General features: G+C 42.1%; 1 protein-coding gene across 1 annotated transcript in view; it reads right to left on the bottom strand.

Annotated features, from left to right (window-relative positions):
• Positions 1–19,228, bottom strand: part of LRPPRC (leucine rich pentatricopeptide repeat containing) — a 1,486,422-nt gene that overhangs the window by 259,612 nt on the left and 1,207,582 nt on the right. Inside the window, exon 27 of the mRNA XM_044079460.1 lies at positions 16,754–16,933. Within this exon, the coding sequence (XP_043935395.1) occupies positions 16,754–16,933 (180 nt within the window). The remainder of the gene's footprint in view (positions 1–16,753; positions 16,934–19,228) is intronic.

Here is a 19,228-nt window from a genome sequence, read left to right as displayed (position 1 = left end):
ATCTAGTGCCAAGGGCTCAACATAAGGAAGGATTCACAGACGGTAACTACAATTTATTTATTTTTTTGGAGGGGGTATTCCAAGCTAAAATTTGTGTTCTGGCAAATCGCTGAGGATTACAGTCACTATATCTGTGTTTCAAGACTTCATATCTTGCTGAAAATGCACGCTAATGTAAAACCTGTCATTCTACCAAATTTCTAAGTATATAACAGCAGAACGTCAAATTTGTCCCTGGATTTTGGCCCTTTTTGTATCTATACTTTGGCTTTTTCCTTAATTTTTGAGCTAACAGGTTGAGAAAGCATAATGTTAAACAGTCACTGATCTGGTGCAGTGGGAGTGGGGCCACACACAATCTACTAAATTTGCTGAAATTACTGTAAAACTAGTATTACTATGGCTTATCTTTGTGGGTGTGTCTGGGGGGAGGTCAGTGTTGCAGTGCATTTAACAGCAACAAGTTGGCCATAATTTATTTCACTTTGTGGCAATAATGGAGAACAATGGGCTATATATGTAACTCATGGTACAGAAAACAAATGCTATTATCATCACACAGGGGTGAATATACACATACAATAGTTTGCAACTGGGTTATACTTCATAAAATAGGACATTATGAATGGAAATACTAAACAAACGATTTAATCTTAAGAAAGCAGAAATGCAGATATTCCTGCCTAGTACGATGCAGTTTAAGTAACAAATATCTCTCTGAGTATAGTACAAAACCTGCCAGCTGCAGTAGTTCCTATTTCAGAAGCAAGCAGTACTCTTCAACACATCCTAATAAAGAGTTATTTAAGCCTATGCTCAAGTAACCTGCTATGTGTTTGGCACTGTTAGTATTTTCAGGTTAAAATGAGCATTCACTGGGAGGCAAAACTATATCAGCAATAAAACAGTTATGTTTCTCACTGACAACTGATTCAGATATCAGATGCAAGTACATTTGTGGGTGACTGAACTCGCATCCTCTGCATAAATAGTTAGGACTAATTTACCCACTAGCAGCAGAAATTTGCAGGGCTGTGTATGCTCTCGTTTTCAATAAATAAGGACATTTGTGTTGGACTGCATTTCTGATTTCTAGGGTAAAGGTGATTGGAGTCATTTGTTTTTGTTTTGTGTTGGTTATTACACACTTTTGGTGTACTGTCATTAGGGCACTGTATTTAAACATGAGGAACAAACCACTTTAATATGACTAACTCTTCTGTACTTGTTCACTAAACTATGCTTACTGTTGCCACATTCAGAAGGTTAAGAAAGTTATAGTGGCAGTGTACAAGCTGCTAAACTACAGTACAGCTGCAATATTCCAATCAATGTACAAATACACTACTGTGGTCCAGTGCTCTCCATAATTACCAAAGTTCCATCACAAGCACCAGTACTGTACATGAAAGGTGGCTATCTTTGTTGGTCTGGCAGGTGCAGGATGCATGTGAAATTAACTGATTGTTGGTACAGTGGTGCAGAGAGTAGCACTGTTGTCTCACAGTTCATGGCACTCTTGTCCACTGAAAGTGGTGTCACTTTCAGTGGACAATGGTACCATGTACTGTGAGATGACAAACTGAATGAACCATGGACACCAATGTGCCACACATCATCCCGTTTCCACTTACACTAACCTGGAAAACTATTGCAGCTAAAGCAATTAATCCGTGAAAAGTCATCAGTCAGAATTTGACATACCAGATAAGCCTTCAAATGTTACTAAGGTCCAAAATCAGAAAGAACCTTTCCAACCACTTTGAAAGAAAGATAAAGACAAGGAACCTCTTACTCTTTCCAAAGTTAGAACAAAATCTATGACCTCCTTGGAGAAGTAGGCTCTGTTCAGATACCTCTGTTGAGACTTACTCCCTCAAGCAGAGTTCTTTCTAAAAGAGGGCTTAATAGCATTAAGAGCCATCAGAGGCAGCATCCACAACCCATCAGTGCTTGATAATAGTTTCCCAGTATGGGGCAAACTAAAAAAACAAAGATGTCCCACTCAGTGTCCTATGCAGCAGTTAGGGCTACTAAAGTGGAACCTATGGAATCTACCCCTTATGAGGCTTTACGGATGAAGTCAGGAGAAGCAACACTACTGCAGAATTGATATGATGTAACAATTGTGACTGAATTTGGGCAACTACAGTACTTTGCTGTAAACCACTTCACAGCAAGCAAACCCCACAGGCAATTACTCTGGAATTATGCATATGAAACTGAAATTTGTTTCAGTGTTTATGCAGCAATCTACCTCTATGTTTTGATGCAAAGAATAGCTTGCCTTTCATTTGCCTGGCTACACATTAAACATAACTGGGAGACTTCATCATCGCAAAGAGGGGGACCAGTACAGTTCCCCAAAAGAAGAGGCAGAGAAAGTCAGTAGCTTATCACACAGACATCGGCAGTGGTCTCTGCCAGTTCCTTGTTTTGGCGGTCTTTGACTAGGCCCTGTCAAGCCTACCTAAAGATGATGTCACCCTAGAATGAGACATCCTAAATATCCTGCCTCAGCTCATCCTTAAAAGACAGCCTGAGCCATACCATCAAATGCAGATATAATACAGAGCTTGCTACCACACACAAAGTATCATCACAAAGTTAAGGACCTAGAAGAAAGCTGCCTGGCTCTGTGGCAGGCAGGGATGGATACATGAGTGAAACCTAAGTGACTTTGGCTGGAACAGTAGCCCATGTACTGCAGAAGCCTGACTTGATGGGGGGCATGACATGCTCACCTCCCACAAGAGGATGGGGAGAGTCCCATGCACTCAAATGTAACAGGATGGTGCAATGACCTTGGTGAAGATGAGAGAGACCAAAGTTCATGCTGTGGGAGGGAGCACAGCTGCTTGAAGGTATTACCCATTTCAGAAGTGAGGGATGTCCTCCATGGTCAATCCATTTCGCATCCCCTCCTTGATGCCTTGAACAGCGCACACATGGTGGGTCCAAGGAGAAAAAACAAAAAAATTCGAACTATCCCTGATGACCCTTCTCAGTCAGCTCTCATCAGGCAGGGAACAAATGAGCTGACTGACTAACAGAGGGTCCAACAGTTAAGCAGGCTCAAGAAGTGAATTTTCCATATTCATATTAATCTCCCATGCAGCTTGCTTGTTTGTGGATTCAGTATCACAAGCAGCATCATGGATTATAGTAAATGAACTTGCATTTTAGTCCATCTCAGAGAAACTGCAGGCTGTATAAAGCCTAAAACAGTCTTGGCTGTCCTTTAACACACTGGTCTTCATTTCCATTCTGTTTACTACTTTGGATGTATTATTTTTAATCAAAATGAAATAAGAGTTGTGGATAGTCCATTTTTATATCTCTGTGGTATTCTACACATGAAAGAAAAGTAATTAAAATTCCTAACACATATCAAAAGATTCTCAAATACCCCTCAATGTGTCCTTAGTTGGGTATTAACATTTAGAGGCAACTACACATTCAGCAGGATTACATGGTAATGTAATGTAACGTAATGTGCTGAGTATATAAGCATGTCTTCCCTTACATTTCACCAGTCCTTTCATATCAATCAAGAAATCTCACCCTTTGAAAGAATTTAATAAATGAAATAAGTATATACCTGCCGATCTTACAGGGAAACTCCAGTGACAGAAGGACCACTTATCCACACAGGAAAGTATTATTCCTGACCCATGAACAAGGAATCATTTAAGGTACAATTCATAGGGCAATAACTTATCAGATACATCTAATGTTAAGAGCTTTCATTAATGGGTCTTGAGCTGGGCTGAATCTTAAACAGAATCACCAAAACAGAAAGGTAGTGGAATAGCTCCTAGGACCAAAACTCAGGTTGCTGTAATCCAGAGAAAGTACAGTTGTGTACACTTACCATAAATGTAGATGTTTGAATGTATTCACTGTTGCAATCATTACATTTGGGTTATCTGCCTGCAGGTAGCCCTCAGCCGGCCTGAATATCAAAGTCTTGGATTCTGCATCAGATGCTGTCTATTCTTCCATGATGTCAGGTTGTCAAGGGTATAAAACATGCAACCAACGCCATTACATCAGTTTTTCTTGCCCCAGATGTCAGGTGCCCCCACAATGGGAAGCAAATATATGCTATGTTACATAGGTTTATAGATTAGTACTAAGCTAACTGCCCTTACGAGCCATTTTAAGCCTAGCCAGTTATCCCTTGTGAGACTCAAACCCTGCACCTTGTGTTTGTAAGGCAAACACATTAACCATTAGGCCACCCTCCCCACCTCCAACAAAAAGCAAATGCACCAGAAAGCTTAAAACAAGGAGGATAGATAGAGCCAAATAGAAGTCAGGGGGCTGGAGGGAGGGTAACCAGGACTGCAACAGTGAATAAACTCGAACATTTACATTTATGGTAAGTATACACAACTGTGCTATGTTCTTCGTGTTTCACTGTTGCAGTCATTACATTTGGGTTGATTCCCAAAGCTAAGGAAGGGAGGAGGAAGTTAGAGAGTATTAGGGCCAGCTATTAAACCCTGCAAGACTGCAGTGGCAAAACCAGCTCTGGATTTAGAAAAAAATAGGCATGTGGTAATGCTTGGTGAAGGTATGTACAGAGCTCCAGGTAGCAGCTTCTAGGATGTCCCCGGTAGGAACTCCTCTGAGAAAGGCTGTAGAGGTAGATGCAGCCCTGGAGGAATGTGGTCTTATCCCCTGTTGGGTAGGTTTTCCATGGTGCTTATAGCAGAAATGAATGCAATGGGCTATCCATTTAGAAATAGTTTGCTTTGAAATGGCCTTACCCTCTCTGCCCCTGCAGCAAAGCCAACTAGCAGCTGTTCAGATTTTCTGAGAGGCTTAGTCCTGTCCAAATAACATCTAAGCTGTCTGTGCACATCCAAAGAGTGCAGTATTTGTTTTCCTTTGTTTTGTGGATTAGGGAAAAAGGTAGGCAAATGAATGGACTGATTTAGGGCCACACTAGACACCACCTTGGGCATAAAGGAAGGATTGGCCCCGAGGGAAACCCTGTCTGCATGGAAGATAATGTAGGGCTCCACTGCCATGAGGGCCTGTAATTCAGACACTCTTCTTGCTGAAGTGATGGCTAGAAAAAAGGCGGTTTTCCAAGAAAGGAATTTCAACTCTGCAGTTGCAGCTGGTTCAAATGGAGGGAGAATGAGCTTTTCCAATACAAAGTTAAGGTCCCAGGCTGGAGTAGGGGCTCACCTGGGGGGGGGTCTTACATTTTTGGCCCTCTGAGGAACTGCTTTAGCAGAGGGTGAGAGAAGAGAGGTGGTTCAGTATTATAGTGTGCTGAAATGGCAGAGGCATGAATTTTAAAAGACGAGAAGGATAGGCCCTTGTGAAGGCATTTCTATTAAATACTGAAGAATATGCGGTAAAGCTGGGCATAGTTGTGTCCATCCCCTGTGTCTGGCTCCAGAACGGTATCTTTTCCACTTTACAGCATAGGATTTTCTAGTACTAGGCCTCCTTGCCCCTGCTTACTGAGGAATGCTATTGGAGAGCTCAAGGAATTAGCCAGGGTGCAAGGTTCAGGGTTTGAAACTGAGGGTGCAGACTCTGGCCCACCTGCTGGGACAGCAGGGAAGGTGTCTGAGGTATGTGCCATGGTTCTAGCAGTGTCACACTGTGCAAGAGGGGGTTACCAGTGCTGGCGTGGCCAGTCTGGTGCAATCAGTATTGTCCTTGGCTTGTCCTGTGATTTTTAGTAGCACCTTCGAGAGGAGAGGCAGAGGGGGAAAGGCATAAACTGAGAGGCTTTCCCAAGTAAAGGACAGGGCATCCACTTTCCAAGCTTGATTGTGTGGAAGTCCTTGTGCAGAATTTGTCCAATTGGTAGTTCTGAGGGGAGGCAAACAGGTCTATCTCTGGAGTCCCCCATTTGTTCCTCAATAGGCTGAATATTTTTGGTTCCAGTTTCCATTCGTGTGGGTCCATGAGATTTCTGCTTAGGTCATCTGCCAGTGAATTTAGTTTGCCTTACAGGAATTGAGTTTGTAGGTGCACATGATAGCTCAAGGCTGTGTTCCACAGAGCCATGGCTAGTCTGCAAAGAGGGCACGAGTGGGGACACCTCTGAGAAAGGCTGTAGAGGTAGATGCAACCCTGGTTGAATGTGCTCTTATCCCCTGTGGGGTAGGTTTTCCATGGTGCTTATAGCAGAAATGAACACAATGGCGAATCCATTTAGAAATGGTTTGCTTTGAAATAGCTTTCCCCTCTGCCCCTTCAGCAAATGAAACCAGCAGCAGTTCAGGTTTCCGGAGAGGTTTAGTCCTGTCCAAAATCTAAATTGTCTGTGTACATCCAAGGAGTGCAGTATTTGTTCCCCTTTGTTCTGTGAATTAGAAAAGAAGGTTGGCAAATGAATGGACTGATTAAGGACCACACTGGATACCACGTTGGGCATGAAGGAGGGATTGGTCCAGAGGGACACCCTGTCTGCATGAAAGATGATGAAAGGCTCCACAGCCATGAGGGCCTGTAATTCAGACACCCTTCTTGCTGAAGTGATGGCTAGAAGGAAGGCTGTTTTCCAAGAAAGGAATTTCAAGTCTGCACTTGCAGCTGGCTCGAAGGGAGGTAGAGTGAACTTTTCCAATACAAAGTTAAGGTCCCAGGCTGGAGTAGGGGCTCTCCTGGGTGGTCTTAAAGGTTTTGGCCCCTCTGAAAAATTGGGGTGGTTCTGTATTGTAATGAGCTGAAATGGCTGAGGCATGAATTCTGATGGAGGAAAAGGAAAGGCCCTTGTGAAGCATCTCAGTTAAGTACTCAAGAATCTGAGGTAAGTTGGGCGCTGCTGTGCCCATCCCATGAGATTGGCCCCAGCAACAGAATCTTTTCCATTTTTCATAATAGGATTTTCTAGTACTAGGCTTCCTTGCCTCCAGAATGACATCCATCACTTGCTTACTGAGGGATGGGAATGCTGAGATCAGGTAAATAGCCAGGCTGCCAAGTTCAGGGTTTGAAGCTGTGGGTGCAGAATCTGGCCCTTCTGCTGAGACAGCAGAGCAGGGGTCTGAGGCAGGTGCCATGGAGCAGTGACACACCGCGCATGAGGGGGTACCAGTGTTGGCGTGGCCAGTATAGTGCAATCAGTATTGTCCTTGGTTTGTCCTGTTTGATCTTTAGTAATACCTTGGAGAGGAGAGGCAGAGGTGGAAATGCATAAACTGTGAAGGACAGGGCATCCACTTTCCCAGCTTGTTTGTGGGGAGATCTTGTGCAGAATTTGTCCAACTGGTAGTTCTGGGGGGAGACAAACAGGTCCATCTCTGGGCTCCCCCATTTGTTTCTCAACATGTTGAATATCTTAGGTTCCAGTTTCCACTCGTGTGGGTCCATGAGATTTCTGCTTAAGTCGTCTGCCAGTGTATTTAGCTTTCCTGGCACAAATTGAGACTGCAGGTGCATTTGGTAGCTCAAGGCTGTGTTCCACAGAGCCATAGCTAGCCTATAGAGAGGGTATGAGTGGGTTCTCACCTGCTTGTTTATGTATCACATAACAGTGGTGTTGTCAGTCTTTACCAATAATTGTCCTGGAAGAATGTGGTCCTTGAAGGCTGTCGGAGCACAGTGTACAGCTAACATTTCTTTTTGATTGATATGCAGGTGCATTTGACTTGGGTTCCATTTGCCCTGAATGCCCATGCATAGTGTGATACACCTTTTGTTAGGGTTTGGGTGGCAGGGGATAGAGTGAATGGCAATCCCTTGTTCTGGTGGCATGCCTCTGCCCACCAAAGGAACTCTATCTGTAGACAAGGTATGATAGGAATCATCTGATGTATGTTGACACCATAGGCTTTTTAGATACCATTGTTGTTTCCTCATATGCAGTCTTGCATATGGAATTAGTAGAATGCAGGAGGCCATGAAGCCCAGGACTTGCAGAATTTTCCTTGCAGATAGCTGGGTCTTTTGGCCGGTAGTCTGAAGTAGGCTGTCAAATGAACTTTTTTTTCTCTAGCGTGAGGTAGGCCACCTGGGAAGTGGTATTCAAGCTTGCTCCCAGGAATACCATTTGTTGGCAGGATAGAAGATGTGATTTCTTTTCGTTTATGGTGTACCCTAGAGAAGTTAGTAATTTCTTTACAAAAGCCAAATGATTTAATAGTATGTCCTGGCTTTCTGCCTAAATTACACAATTGTCCAGGTATAGGTATATCTGAATATTTCTTTGCCTGCAAAATGCAATGACTGGAGCTAGGCACTTGGCAAATACCCTTGGCACAGTAGATGAGCCAAAGGGCAGTGCAGAGAACTGGTACTGCATGTAGCCTGCTTGGGAGAGTAGGTATCTTCTGCAAGATTCCCTTATTGGGATGTGCAGGTAGGCTTCCTTTAAATCCAATGTTGCCAACCAGGCATCTTTGCCTAGCATGGGAAGCAGCTGATGAAGAGTTAGCATCTTGAATCTTGGGATTACCAAAAATGTGTTTAGGATAGACATATCCAGAATAGGACACCAGTAATTGCCTTTTCTGGGCACCAGAAAAATTCTTGAGTAGAAACCTTGCCCCCATTCCTGATGCTCTGATGCTTAAAAGAGAGAGAATTTGCTTTTGAGCCTCTGCCCACTGATTTGGGGGTAGGTCTGGCCAGCTGTTTGGGGTTGGTAAGGAGTGAAAGTGGAATCTGTATCAGTGGGAAACTATATTTAAAACGTATTTGTCCTGGGTAATAAGTTCCCAATTTTTTACAAGGCGTGCAATCTTTCCCCCTACAGGAACAGTCAGTTGAGCAGGGCTAGGAGGGTTTAAAGTTAAGTCATCGAGACAGTTTACCATAGGGGGAAGTCTTACTACTCCCTGCTTTGGAAGTGGGAGCCCCCCCACTGTTTAGGCCTGTGGGTACCTTGGGACTTAAGCCTGGGTGCTCTGCTGGTTCTGGGTTTGGACTGAGAAGACTAGGAAGAGGCAGGAAAGGACCAATTCTTAGAGGGCCAGTGCCTACTAAACCTGGGAGGTTGTACTTGCAGGAAATCTTTAACAGTTTGCATAGATTTAGCTTTTTCCTCAGTCTTTTTAAGTACTACTTCTGCTTTGTTGCCAAACAGGCTGTCTTGGTTTAAGGGAGCATCCAGCAATTTTGCTTGAACATGATCTGGCAGAGATTGTTCCTTAAGCCAAGCATGCCTTCTAAGTACAGACCCAGTGACAGCAGCCCTGCAAGATGCCTCTAATGAATCAAAACCACATTGCAAAGTATGTTTTCCAACTTGTTCAGCAGAATGCATTAAATCCTGTAATTCTTTATTTTCAGCACAGTCAGGAATCAACATCATTTTCTGTTTAAGCAATCCAATAATATGCTACTTTAACATATGAAACTTTTTATTCACTCTCTACCTTCATCTTCTTCATTACAATGCCTATTTCACCCATATCAGCATACCTCAGACCCTTACTCCTATTCTCAATTCTTTCTTTCCTTTTCCTTCCCTATATCTTAACTGCCTATGAACATCTTAGCTACTCTAATTTCCACCAGCCCTCAAAACAAACATCCCTACCAGTTTTATCAGCCACCCTTAAACACATTAACATAACATTCACAACCAACTATCTCCTCCCAAAGTATCACAGCATTATCCATATTACCTATAAACACTATCAAGTCAGGAGAACCCATAACATATTGAATCTTTCCCTAATTCACACACTTAGATTACATCAGCACCTCCTACTGGATAGTGACATTCATCCCAATCCTGGCCCTACCAATAATGGCCCTCCTAACCCAGTTAGATCTTCTCCTTCTTCCTTTCACACCCCTACAAGACCTCCTAACTCCCTCTTCAGTAGCTCACCTAAATACACGAAGTGTAAAAAATAAAGTGACTCACCTTTATGCTCTACTGGATGTTTATGACTTTGACATCCTATGCCTAACCGAAACATGGTTAAAACCAACAACCCAAGACTATGAAATCACCTCTCCAGAATATAGTATTTTAAGAATGGATCACCTTAACAAGAAGAGTGGGGGCGTAGCCTTAATATACAAAGCAGGGCTCCAAGTTACTCTACTAGATACCCACCCACCATCTGATACCAATACTGAAATTCTCATCACTAAGCTACACCTAAATACTAGTAAGTCCATCTACATTATTTGCTCACATTTTCCTCGAGGTAATAACATCACCCCCCCCCCCCCTAGAAAATCTCTTTAGCTGGCTTTCCAAAAACTATCCACAAGAAACCATACTGCTAGGCGACTTTAATACAGACTGGAATACCTGTAATACTGATAACTCAACTAGCCATATAAACCTACAAGGCTTTTCCCAAACTATCACCTCACCCACCAGAATCCACAAGCCTACCAATAAAGAAAGTACCTTAGATTGGATTCTAATAAATACTCACTCCCCAACATATATGTCAGGCATCCTGCCAGACGACATTAGTGATCACTCACTAACTTATATAATTAGACAAAAGAGTAATATTCCTTACCCTTCAACTTTTAGAACTCGCTCCAATAAACATTTTAACCCTGAACACTTCCAAAATGAACTTAGTGCATGCAACTGGTCACCGCTAAAACACTTCCAGTTAGAGGAAGCAGTGGCATACTTCAATTCTAAGTTCTTAACAATCTTGAACTACCATGCCCCTTCTTGTACTCTTAGAAACAGTACAAAAACTGCTCCATTGTTTACAAAGGAAACTAAACAAAAAAATTCTATTAAGAAACAAATTTTGGGCCAAATGGCGTACTTCTAAAGACCCATCTGATCATTTAAACTTTAAACAGCTTCGAAATTCTACTAAAGCATCAATATTATTAGATAAAAGAAACTTCTACTTTAACCTTCAACAAACCAATCAACATAGACCGCAAAAATTCTGGTCAGATATCAATAGACTCCTTACATCCAGGCAACTCTAAGACACCAACCCTATCAGATATTTCCCAAGAGACTCACAAATAAATTGCTGATACCTTTAATATCTTGTTTACTGAAGCCATCCAGTCACTTGCTAACTCTCTACCTCCTGTATCCTCTCTACCCACCTCCTTAACTACCTTTCCACCTACTTTCCAACTACAACCTGTGCCTACATCCCTCATCTGTAACCTTCTTAAAAAACTCAAACCTTCTACCCTCTCTGCTGACCTCTTACCTGCTAAATATCTGCAAATAGTAGCAAAGGTTTTAGCTTACCCTATTTATATCCTAATAAATAGAACCATAACAGAAGGTACCATCCCATCCATCTGGAAAGTGTCCCATATAATCCCCCCTACACAAAGATGGCAACTCAACAGAACTTTAACTTTCATCCAATTGCCCTTCTCTCTCCCATAGCTAAAATCATGGAGAAATGCATTCACCGTCAACTGTTAGACCACCTTCTCCAAAAACAGACTATTAGCTAGCTCTCAGCATGGCTTTAGACCCTTCCATTGCACCACTACTGCCCTCCTATCTTTTTCCAACCACAACAAAAAATGTAACAAAACACCTTCTCCTCTGCAATCTTTATTATTCTCTCAAAAGCATACGACATGGTTAACCATGAGCTACTGTTGAATATTCTCAATTCCCTCTCACTTGATACTCAAGCACTTCAATGGTTAAAGTCCTACTTAGATAACAGGCAACAAGCAGTGCTTTGGGACAACAGTCTATCCACTTATCTTCCTGTCACCCTTGGTGTACCCCAAGGTTCTATTTTGAGCCCTCTTCTATTCTCCATCTTTATAAACGATCTAACTATAAGTATCCCCAAAGCTACATACATACAATATGCAGATGACTCCACATTAATATGCTCAGCTACAGGTCCATCTGAACTGCAGTCCCTCCCCGAAAATGTCTTTGAACTAGTAGAAGAATGTTTTTTACAGCGTCGTCTTCTCCTTAACCCCAAAAAGACTAAACTATTGCTCTTTACTCCTACACAAAAGTCCACCCCAATTGACCTCATTATTAAATCTAATAATGGCACAGTCATATCTCATGACACTACCACCAAACTCTTAGGAGTAACTATTGACCACAACCTTAACTATGATACTCATCAATACCACAATAAAATCAGTTAACCGAAAACTAGGCTCCCTCTATAAAATTAAACCCTTCCTTACTCCCATAGATAGAACTGCTATTGCCCACACCCACCTTATCTCAACTCTCTTCTATGCCTTTCCTACATACACAAATCTCTCTAAAAGCAACCTCAACAAGCTGGCAATCTCCTACAATAACATTGCCAGATTTGCTAACAGCTCCCATTTCAGAACCCACCACTGCCAAAATCTAAAGCAACTTGGTTGGCTGGAACTACATAATCAAATTCTTTTCCACCAACTGATTATTGCCCATAAAACCCTTTATCATCCAGGTAACACACCAATTCTCATGAGTCTAATCAGCCCATATAAAAATCTCACAAACCTTCGCTCAGCAAATAAACTACTGGTATCTAGACAAAAACCCAACAATAAAGCAGGAGATTCCCTTTTCTCTAACACTGTGGGGAAAAGTTAGAACATTCTTCCTGTTGAACTCTCATCTCTTTCTTCAACTGCACTATTCAAAAAGAAACTCAAATGATACCTTTCAATCCTCTGGCTATGTCCTTGTACTAACCCTGACCAAGACTTGTCTTCCTGTTATCCTAGGTTATAGCACCAATTTACTACTCACTTTATAGCCACTTTAAGACCACTACCTTCTAAGTTAGACTTATTATACCCTTGAAAGACTGTATTGGTTATTTCACTGCCTTATAGCCAAGTCACTGCCCTTAACTAATTCTCTCAGTCTTGTTTATAACTATTCTATTCTCCTGTGTCATATTTATAACTTTCTTTTGGGAATCTCCCACATCCTTCTGAATACTATTTTCCTCTACTAATGTTTGGTTAACAAAAAAAACAAAACAAACAAAAAAACAAAACAAAAAAAGGGATTTTCTATTTTATTTCCTATTATCTATCATGAATGCTAAGTTACCATGTAACACCTGCTGTGTCTGACAACTGAAGTTGTAATGTTTTGTTTGTTCTTGTTTTTTATGTGGAGCTTTTCTCCCTGGGCCTCTACTGAAAATGGACATATATCCAGTTAGACTAGCCCTGTCAACAAATGTAAAATAAATAAAATAATAAATAAATTTGAGAGAGTCAGGTACTCTTAATACCTATCAGGCTTTTTGGGAGCAGGAGGTAAAGGAGTCTGGGGCCAGGCAAGATTCCGAGAATGCATCATCTACAATGTCCAGTACAGGAGGGATAGCTAAAGGCCTGTGTTGAGGCAGGTGTAAGATTTCCCTAAGCTTCTTTTTGGAGCCAGAGTACTCCTGGCTTTCCCAGCGGAAATGCTCCCTAAGAGTATGCAAGTTTTCACCAAAGGAGAAATCCTCTGGAGGGGAAGCAGAGGGAATGGAGTCCTCTGCATCAAAATCCTCATAGGGAGATAAGGGCAAATCCTGGTCATCAGAGAAAACAGAAATTTCAGAATCCTGATCAGAAGAATCAGAAGGAAAATCAGTCCTAGGTCTCATAGAGGAGGAAGGGTGGCTTCCCCTGATTAGAGTAATAAGGTCCTCAGCCATTCTTATCATTTGTTTTTTAGGTATAGGGGCCTGACCATGTGGTCTGGGCGCTGTTTTTGTAGGCATAGATCGAGTTTTAGGCCTAGAAGAAGAAGATGGCACCGGTTTAATATGCAAGTCAGTAGACCTGAATACACCCTCAGAAGCCGGTGCCTGCACAGCGGCTCTGAACCCATCCAAGGTTATGATATCCATAGGTTCCACAGTAGAAGAAGCATCTCGCGGTATACCGGACTCCGAATGGGTCTCAGTAGAGGCCTGTGAATCTGAAGTAGCAAGTAACAGGGGCTGCAAAAGCACCTCACTGAGTACTGGCAAACTGGTGACTAGCTTAGGAGAAGCGTCGTCAGCAGCTTTGGACCTAAGCGGTCTGTCTCTTTCTTTATCTTTGCGTTTTTCGGAATATCGGTAGTCGGGTGGCTTACCGAAGCCATTTCTGGATAATTGAACAGAGTACCAAAATATTTAGAAGCGTAAATGAACTGACTACGAAGAATTTGTTGATTAAATAGGGCACAAAACAGACAGTGAGGTATGTCGTGGTCTGGGTCTATGCAAGGAAGGCAGTACGAATCAAAATCTTTATGAGGTATTTGCTTTCCACAAGAAATACAATTATTAACTTTTTCTGACATCGGTTTAGAGCAAGAAAAAGTTTCTCCAATGGGGTACTTAGCTTAGTTGAAGACTTCGGTTCTGAAACTCGAAAATGAAAATTTCAAGAGTTGGACGACCTGCACTTGCGAACTTCTGCTTCGGGGAACGCACGGCAAGAAAGACTGATAAAATGGCGTCAGCTGCATGTTTTATACCCCTGACTAGCTGATGTCATGGAAGATGAGACAGCAACCGACGCAGGACCCAAGACTTTGATAATCAGGCCGACAGAGGGCTACTGCAAGCAGATAACCCAAATGTGATGACTGCAACAGTGAAACACGAAGAACATTTCCCTAAGCCTCTTTTTGGAGTCAGAGTAATCCTGGCTTTCCCAGTGGAAATGCTCCCTAAGAGTGTGCAACGTTTCACCAAAAGAAAGGTCTTCTGGAGGGGAAGCAGAGGGAATGGAATCCTCTGCATCAGAATCCTCATAGGTAGATAAGGGCAAATCCTGGTAATCAGAAGCAGCAGAAATATCAGAATCCTGATCAGAAGAATCAGAAGGAAAAACAGTTCTAGGTCTCTTAGAGGGGGAAGGCTGGCTTCCCCTAATTAAAGTAATAAGGTCTTCAGCCATTCTGAGCATTTGTTTTTTAGGCATATGGGCCTGACCATGCGGTTTGGACGTCGTTTTTTTAGGCGTGGGTCAAGTTTTAGGCCTGGATGAAGAAGATGGCATTGGTTTAAAATGCAAGTCTGCAGGCCTGAATAAACTCTCAGAAGCCGGTGCCTGCACAGCGGCTCCGGACCCATCCAAGGTAGAGACACCCACAGGTTCCATAGTTGAAGAAGCATCTCACGGCATACCGGACTCTGAATGGGTCTCAGTATAGGCCTGCGAATCTGAAGTAGCGGGTATCAGGGGCTGTGAAAGCACCTCACTCAGTACCAGTGAATTGGCAACTAGCTTAACGGAAGCATCTTTGGCAGTATTGGACCTATGCGGTCTGTCTCTGCTTTTATCCTTATGTTTTTTCGGAATATCGGTAGTCGGTTGGCTTACCAAAGCCATTTCTGGATAGTTATACAGAGTACCAAAATAATTTGCTGCAAAAATAGACTGACGACGAATAGTTCGGGGGTTGAATAAGGCACAAAACCGACAGCGAGGGATGTCGTGGTCTGGGCCTAGGCAAGGAATGCGGTATGAATGAAAATCTTTGAGGTATTTGCTTTCCACAGGTAAGACAATTGTTAACTTTTACTGACATCACTTAAGAGCAAGAAAAAGGATCCCTAATGGGGTACTTAGCTTTTTTGAAGACTTCGGTTCTGAAACTCGAAAACGAAAATTTCAGGAGTCGGCTGACCGCACTTGCAAACTGCTTCTGCTTCGGGCACTGCACGGCAAGAAAGACTGATCTAATGGCGTCAGCTGCATGTTTTATACCCCTGACGACCTGACGTCATGGAAGAAGAGACAGCATCCGACGCAGGAATCCAAGACTTTGATATTCAGGCTGGCTGAGGGTTACCTGCAGGCAGATAACCCAAATGTAATGAATGCAACAGTGAAACACGAAGAACATCAACCTTCTCAAAGCAGCCCCAACAGTGCTTGAAGATATTCAATGAATATCAAAAAACTGAACCACAAATGTCTGCAAAAGAAATGATTTTGAAGTATGCACTAGAAGCAGTCACTCCTCTGGCAGAATGGGTTTCACCACAACATTTATCAACAAGCAATTAGTTAGCTGACTGAGGGCAAAAACAATGCAGATAGCAATCAATTTAGAAAGTGTTTGCTTGCACAGCAAGCTCTTCCTTCCCAGAAGCAAATGAGATGAACAGCTGCTCTGTTCTTCCTAAACTCAAGCATCTTTCCCATAGGTAAAACTTGAGATGACAGTGAAATTTCAGATTGCAAAGGCACTCTTCTCCTTGTATTTCTACCAGTGCCTTTCTAATAAAAAGGAGCTGAATGTACTGGTTCAGAGAAACTTCTGCAAACAGCCTTTAGGAGGAAACACACGCTCATGATGAGGAGCACCCAGTCCTTGTGAAAGACTTGATATAGTTCCCTACACACAATGGCATGAAGTCCCTAGATGCCTTCATGCATGGGTGATGGCTTAGCAACAGCATCTTACAAGAAATTAACCTGATGCTGCTGAGCTAGCACACAAATAGGATATTGGTATGTTACTCCTATCTATCATGAAGTCCAAATCACATGGGAGAGATGGGATTCTCAAAGACAGAGACAGATGCAGCACTCCCTAATGGAAATATCGCACCAGTCAGTACTGGGTCACAATCCCGCTATCCAACAAAGTCATGACACAAAAAAAGCCAATGCTTGCACCTTGATCACTGCATAACTGTCAGTCACTTTGTACAGGTGCCAAGGATATGACAACTACATGAAGACAGGTCATAGAGAGTAGTAAAGGGTACAGCTCCACCCAAAGAGGACCTTTCCACTTGGAAGCATAAATCAGTCAGCTGTACTCATCACAGAGACTTCAACGGCAAGTCTGGCGAAATAAGTGGTCTAACATGAGGCAACAAGCCTAGAGGTAGAGAAGGCTGTCTGAACAGGCATGCAACTGTTAGGGCTAGGAGGTCGTTCTGCAACGTAACAGATCTCAGGGACTGAAAGCATGCCCTCATCAGCAATTAGTTCTTTCCTATACTTTCCTGATGGTGTGGAATCAGAAGGAAAGCACACAGCAGCATAAGCTCCTCCTGTGCTACAAAAGAAAACAATGCATTCACTCTTATAATCACTCTGCTTTGCTACATCAAACAGGAGTAGGGAAAGACCAGGGATCTCCCAAGAGGCAAAAAAGAATACTTGAAATGCAACTTTTGAAGATCCTGACCGGCCACAGCCTACAAATCCAGAGCTTAAAGCATGGACTGGAGTCACTTATTAAAAGCATTTATAGACACCTTTACCCTGTCTATGCCAGTACCATGAGCACTGCTTCTCTGAACAGGAACTATCACCATATGCCTTCTTGTATGTGATGGACTCGAAGACAGACCCACAACCTTTTCCCTTCTGTCACAATTTTGTGAGGAGAAGCTCTTTTTTGCTGGTGGGATTACATTTTTACGAATACAATTTTAAGCTGCTTTTTGATTTTCAGATTTGGATCACAGAAACGCCGTATCCTTTCAATTAACAATTCTGGCTCTGAAACATCAATCCAGGGGCTGACTTGTATTTTCATAAAGTTAATACAGTCCACACCTTCTAGTTTGTCAGGTATAGCAAAATAAAAAAAAATAGTTTTTCCTCTTGAGTGCTCTGCATTTATTAATTTATCTTTAGAAAGCAGCATGTTTAGCCAGGTTTTCCTTCATTTGAATCTGATTCCTGCAGTTTTATCACCTTATCTGAATGGCTACTTAAAGCTGCCTCTATTTTTCCAGCCTTTTGCTATTTGACTTTACAGATTCCTCCAGTGTACCTCTTATTTTATATGCGTTTGAATGCAATTGAGTTATTTTTTTTTCATTTAATTTACCAGAAGACAATTTTTGCACTAAAGCTGCAACTTGAACTGCCTTTTCTAGAGCATCTGCAAAGTTTTTTTCCAGTCGAAGCTGCCACTTCTTTTCTGGTCGATTTTCACTTACTTTCTCCAAAATTTCTTATACACTGGCATCCATGTAGTGAAATTACTAGCTAATAACTGAATTTTGCTAAAACTGATAACTTTTAATGGCTTTAAACAATTTCATAATTATCATACAGGGAGAGCTGTAATCAACATGCTGTTCTGTCAGCTGCCAACTTGGAGCATCCAAAACTGGGAATTTTTATGAGAGAAACTCTGCACAGATGGAAGAAATCAGGAAGGTCTCCTTGCACCGGAGTGCCTGGAGTTCCAAAACACTGATTGCCACAGTAATAGCAACCAGCAGGCAAAATTTACAGAAAGAAAGAAAAAAAAAAAAAAAAAGGAAAGTGTTCCCCTAAAGTCAAAAGCCCTAATGTAGTAAAGATGAAGGATTCCAGGGCAAAAATGAGATTCCAACACAGGTTAGGGTTGGTAAAGTCTCTTGCTGAGCTTTCTTATTGACAGGCTTCTAATGAAGAATTCCTCAAAGGAACATATACACCACGTTAGCAATTTACACTCAAATAGCTCAGAACAAAGTGAAATTGCAAATGCACCTCAACACTGCACAGCATAAATCAGTCTTTAATAAGGAAAAAAAATCACTTTACAATGTCTTCTGCTGAACACAAAAATGTGTTAACATCTTTTGATGCAGTCCACAGAGCAAAATGCTTCCAATTAAATAAGCATATCATATAGTCTTTTTATACACAAAACAATGAGACTCTACTGACACTTCAGGCATATTAAACCTCACTAAGGTCACCCATTCATCCACCATGCGCTCAGAAAAGGATGTACTAGGGAAGCCTCACTCTTGTCACTAACCTAGAAGTGAACAGAGGCTCATACATGACAGCTGTTAGCACAAAACAGAATAGCTGTGTAAAATCTTACCATAACCATAGATGTTCTTCTCTTCTATGTTGCGGTATTCATAACATGAGGGATTCCACACACTGGTGACTTGAAAGGCCGGCCCATATACCAAAGACTTGAGCTACTGCTAGGTATGTGTGATGTTGCACATAGAACAGCCAATGTTTGGCCATAAAAGTGACATCTGCACGTACCATTCTCAGAACAGAATGCACCAGTTAGAACACCAGTCCAAGGATAAGAGGTAACTACATAATATCCAAAGCATGAACAAGGGGGAAGGAGGGTGGGACAGAATACTGCAACATAGACGAGAAGGACTTCTACGGTTATGGTAAGATTTTAAACAACTACTCTATGTCCTTCTATTCCCATGTTGCAGTATTCATAACATGAGAGAGAATACCATAGCTCATGAGTGGGAAAGGGGGGTAGGAGCAGATAAAGTCTCCATGAAGCCATGCAGAACTGCCCTGGCAAATCCTGCTCTGGATCTGGAGATAGAGTCTAGCTTGTAGGGTTTAGATAATAATG

This window comes from Protopterus annectens, chromosome 1.part0 (assembly GCF_019279795.1).
Source record: "Protopterus annectens isolate FY-2018-M chromosome 1.part0, PAN1.0, whole genome shotgun sequence".
In the NCBI taxonomy this organism is placed as follows: domain Eukaryota; kingdom Metazoa; phylum Chordata; order Ceratodontiformes; family Protopteridae; genus Protopterus; species Protopterus annectens.
This window is presented reverse-complemented; position numbering and strand designations above follow the sequence as displayed.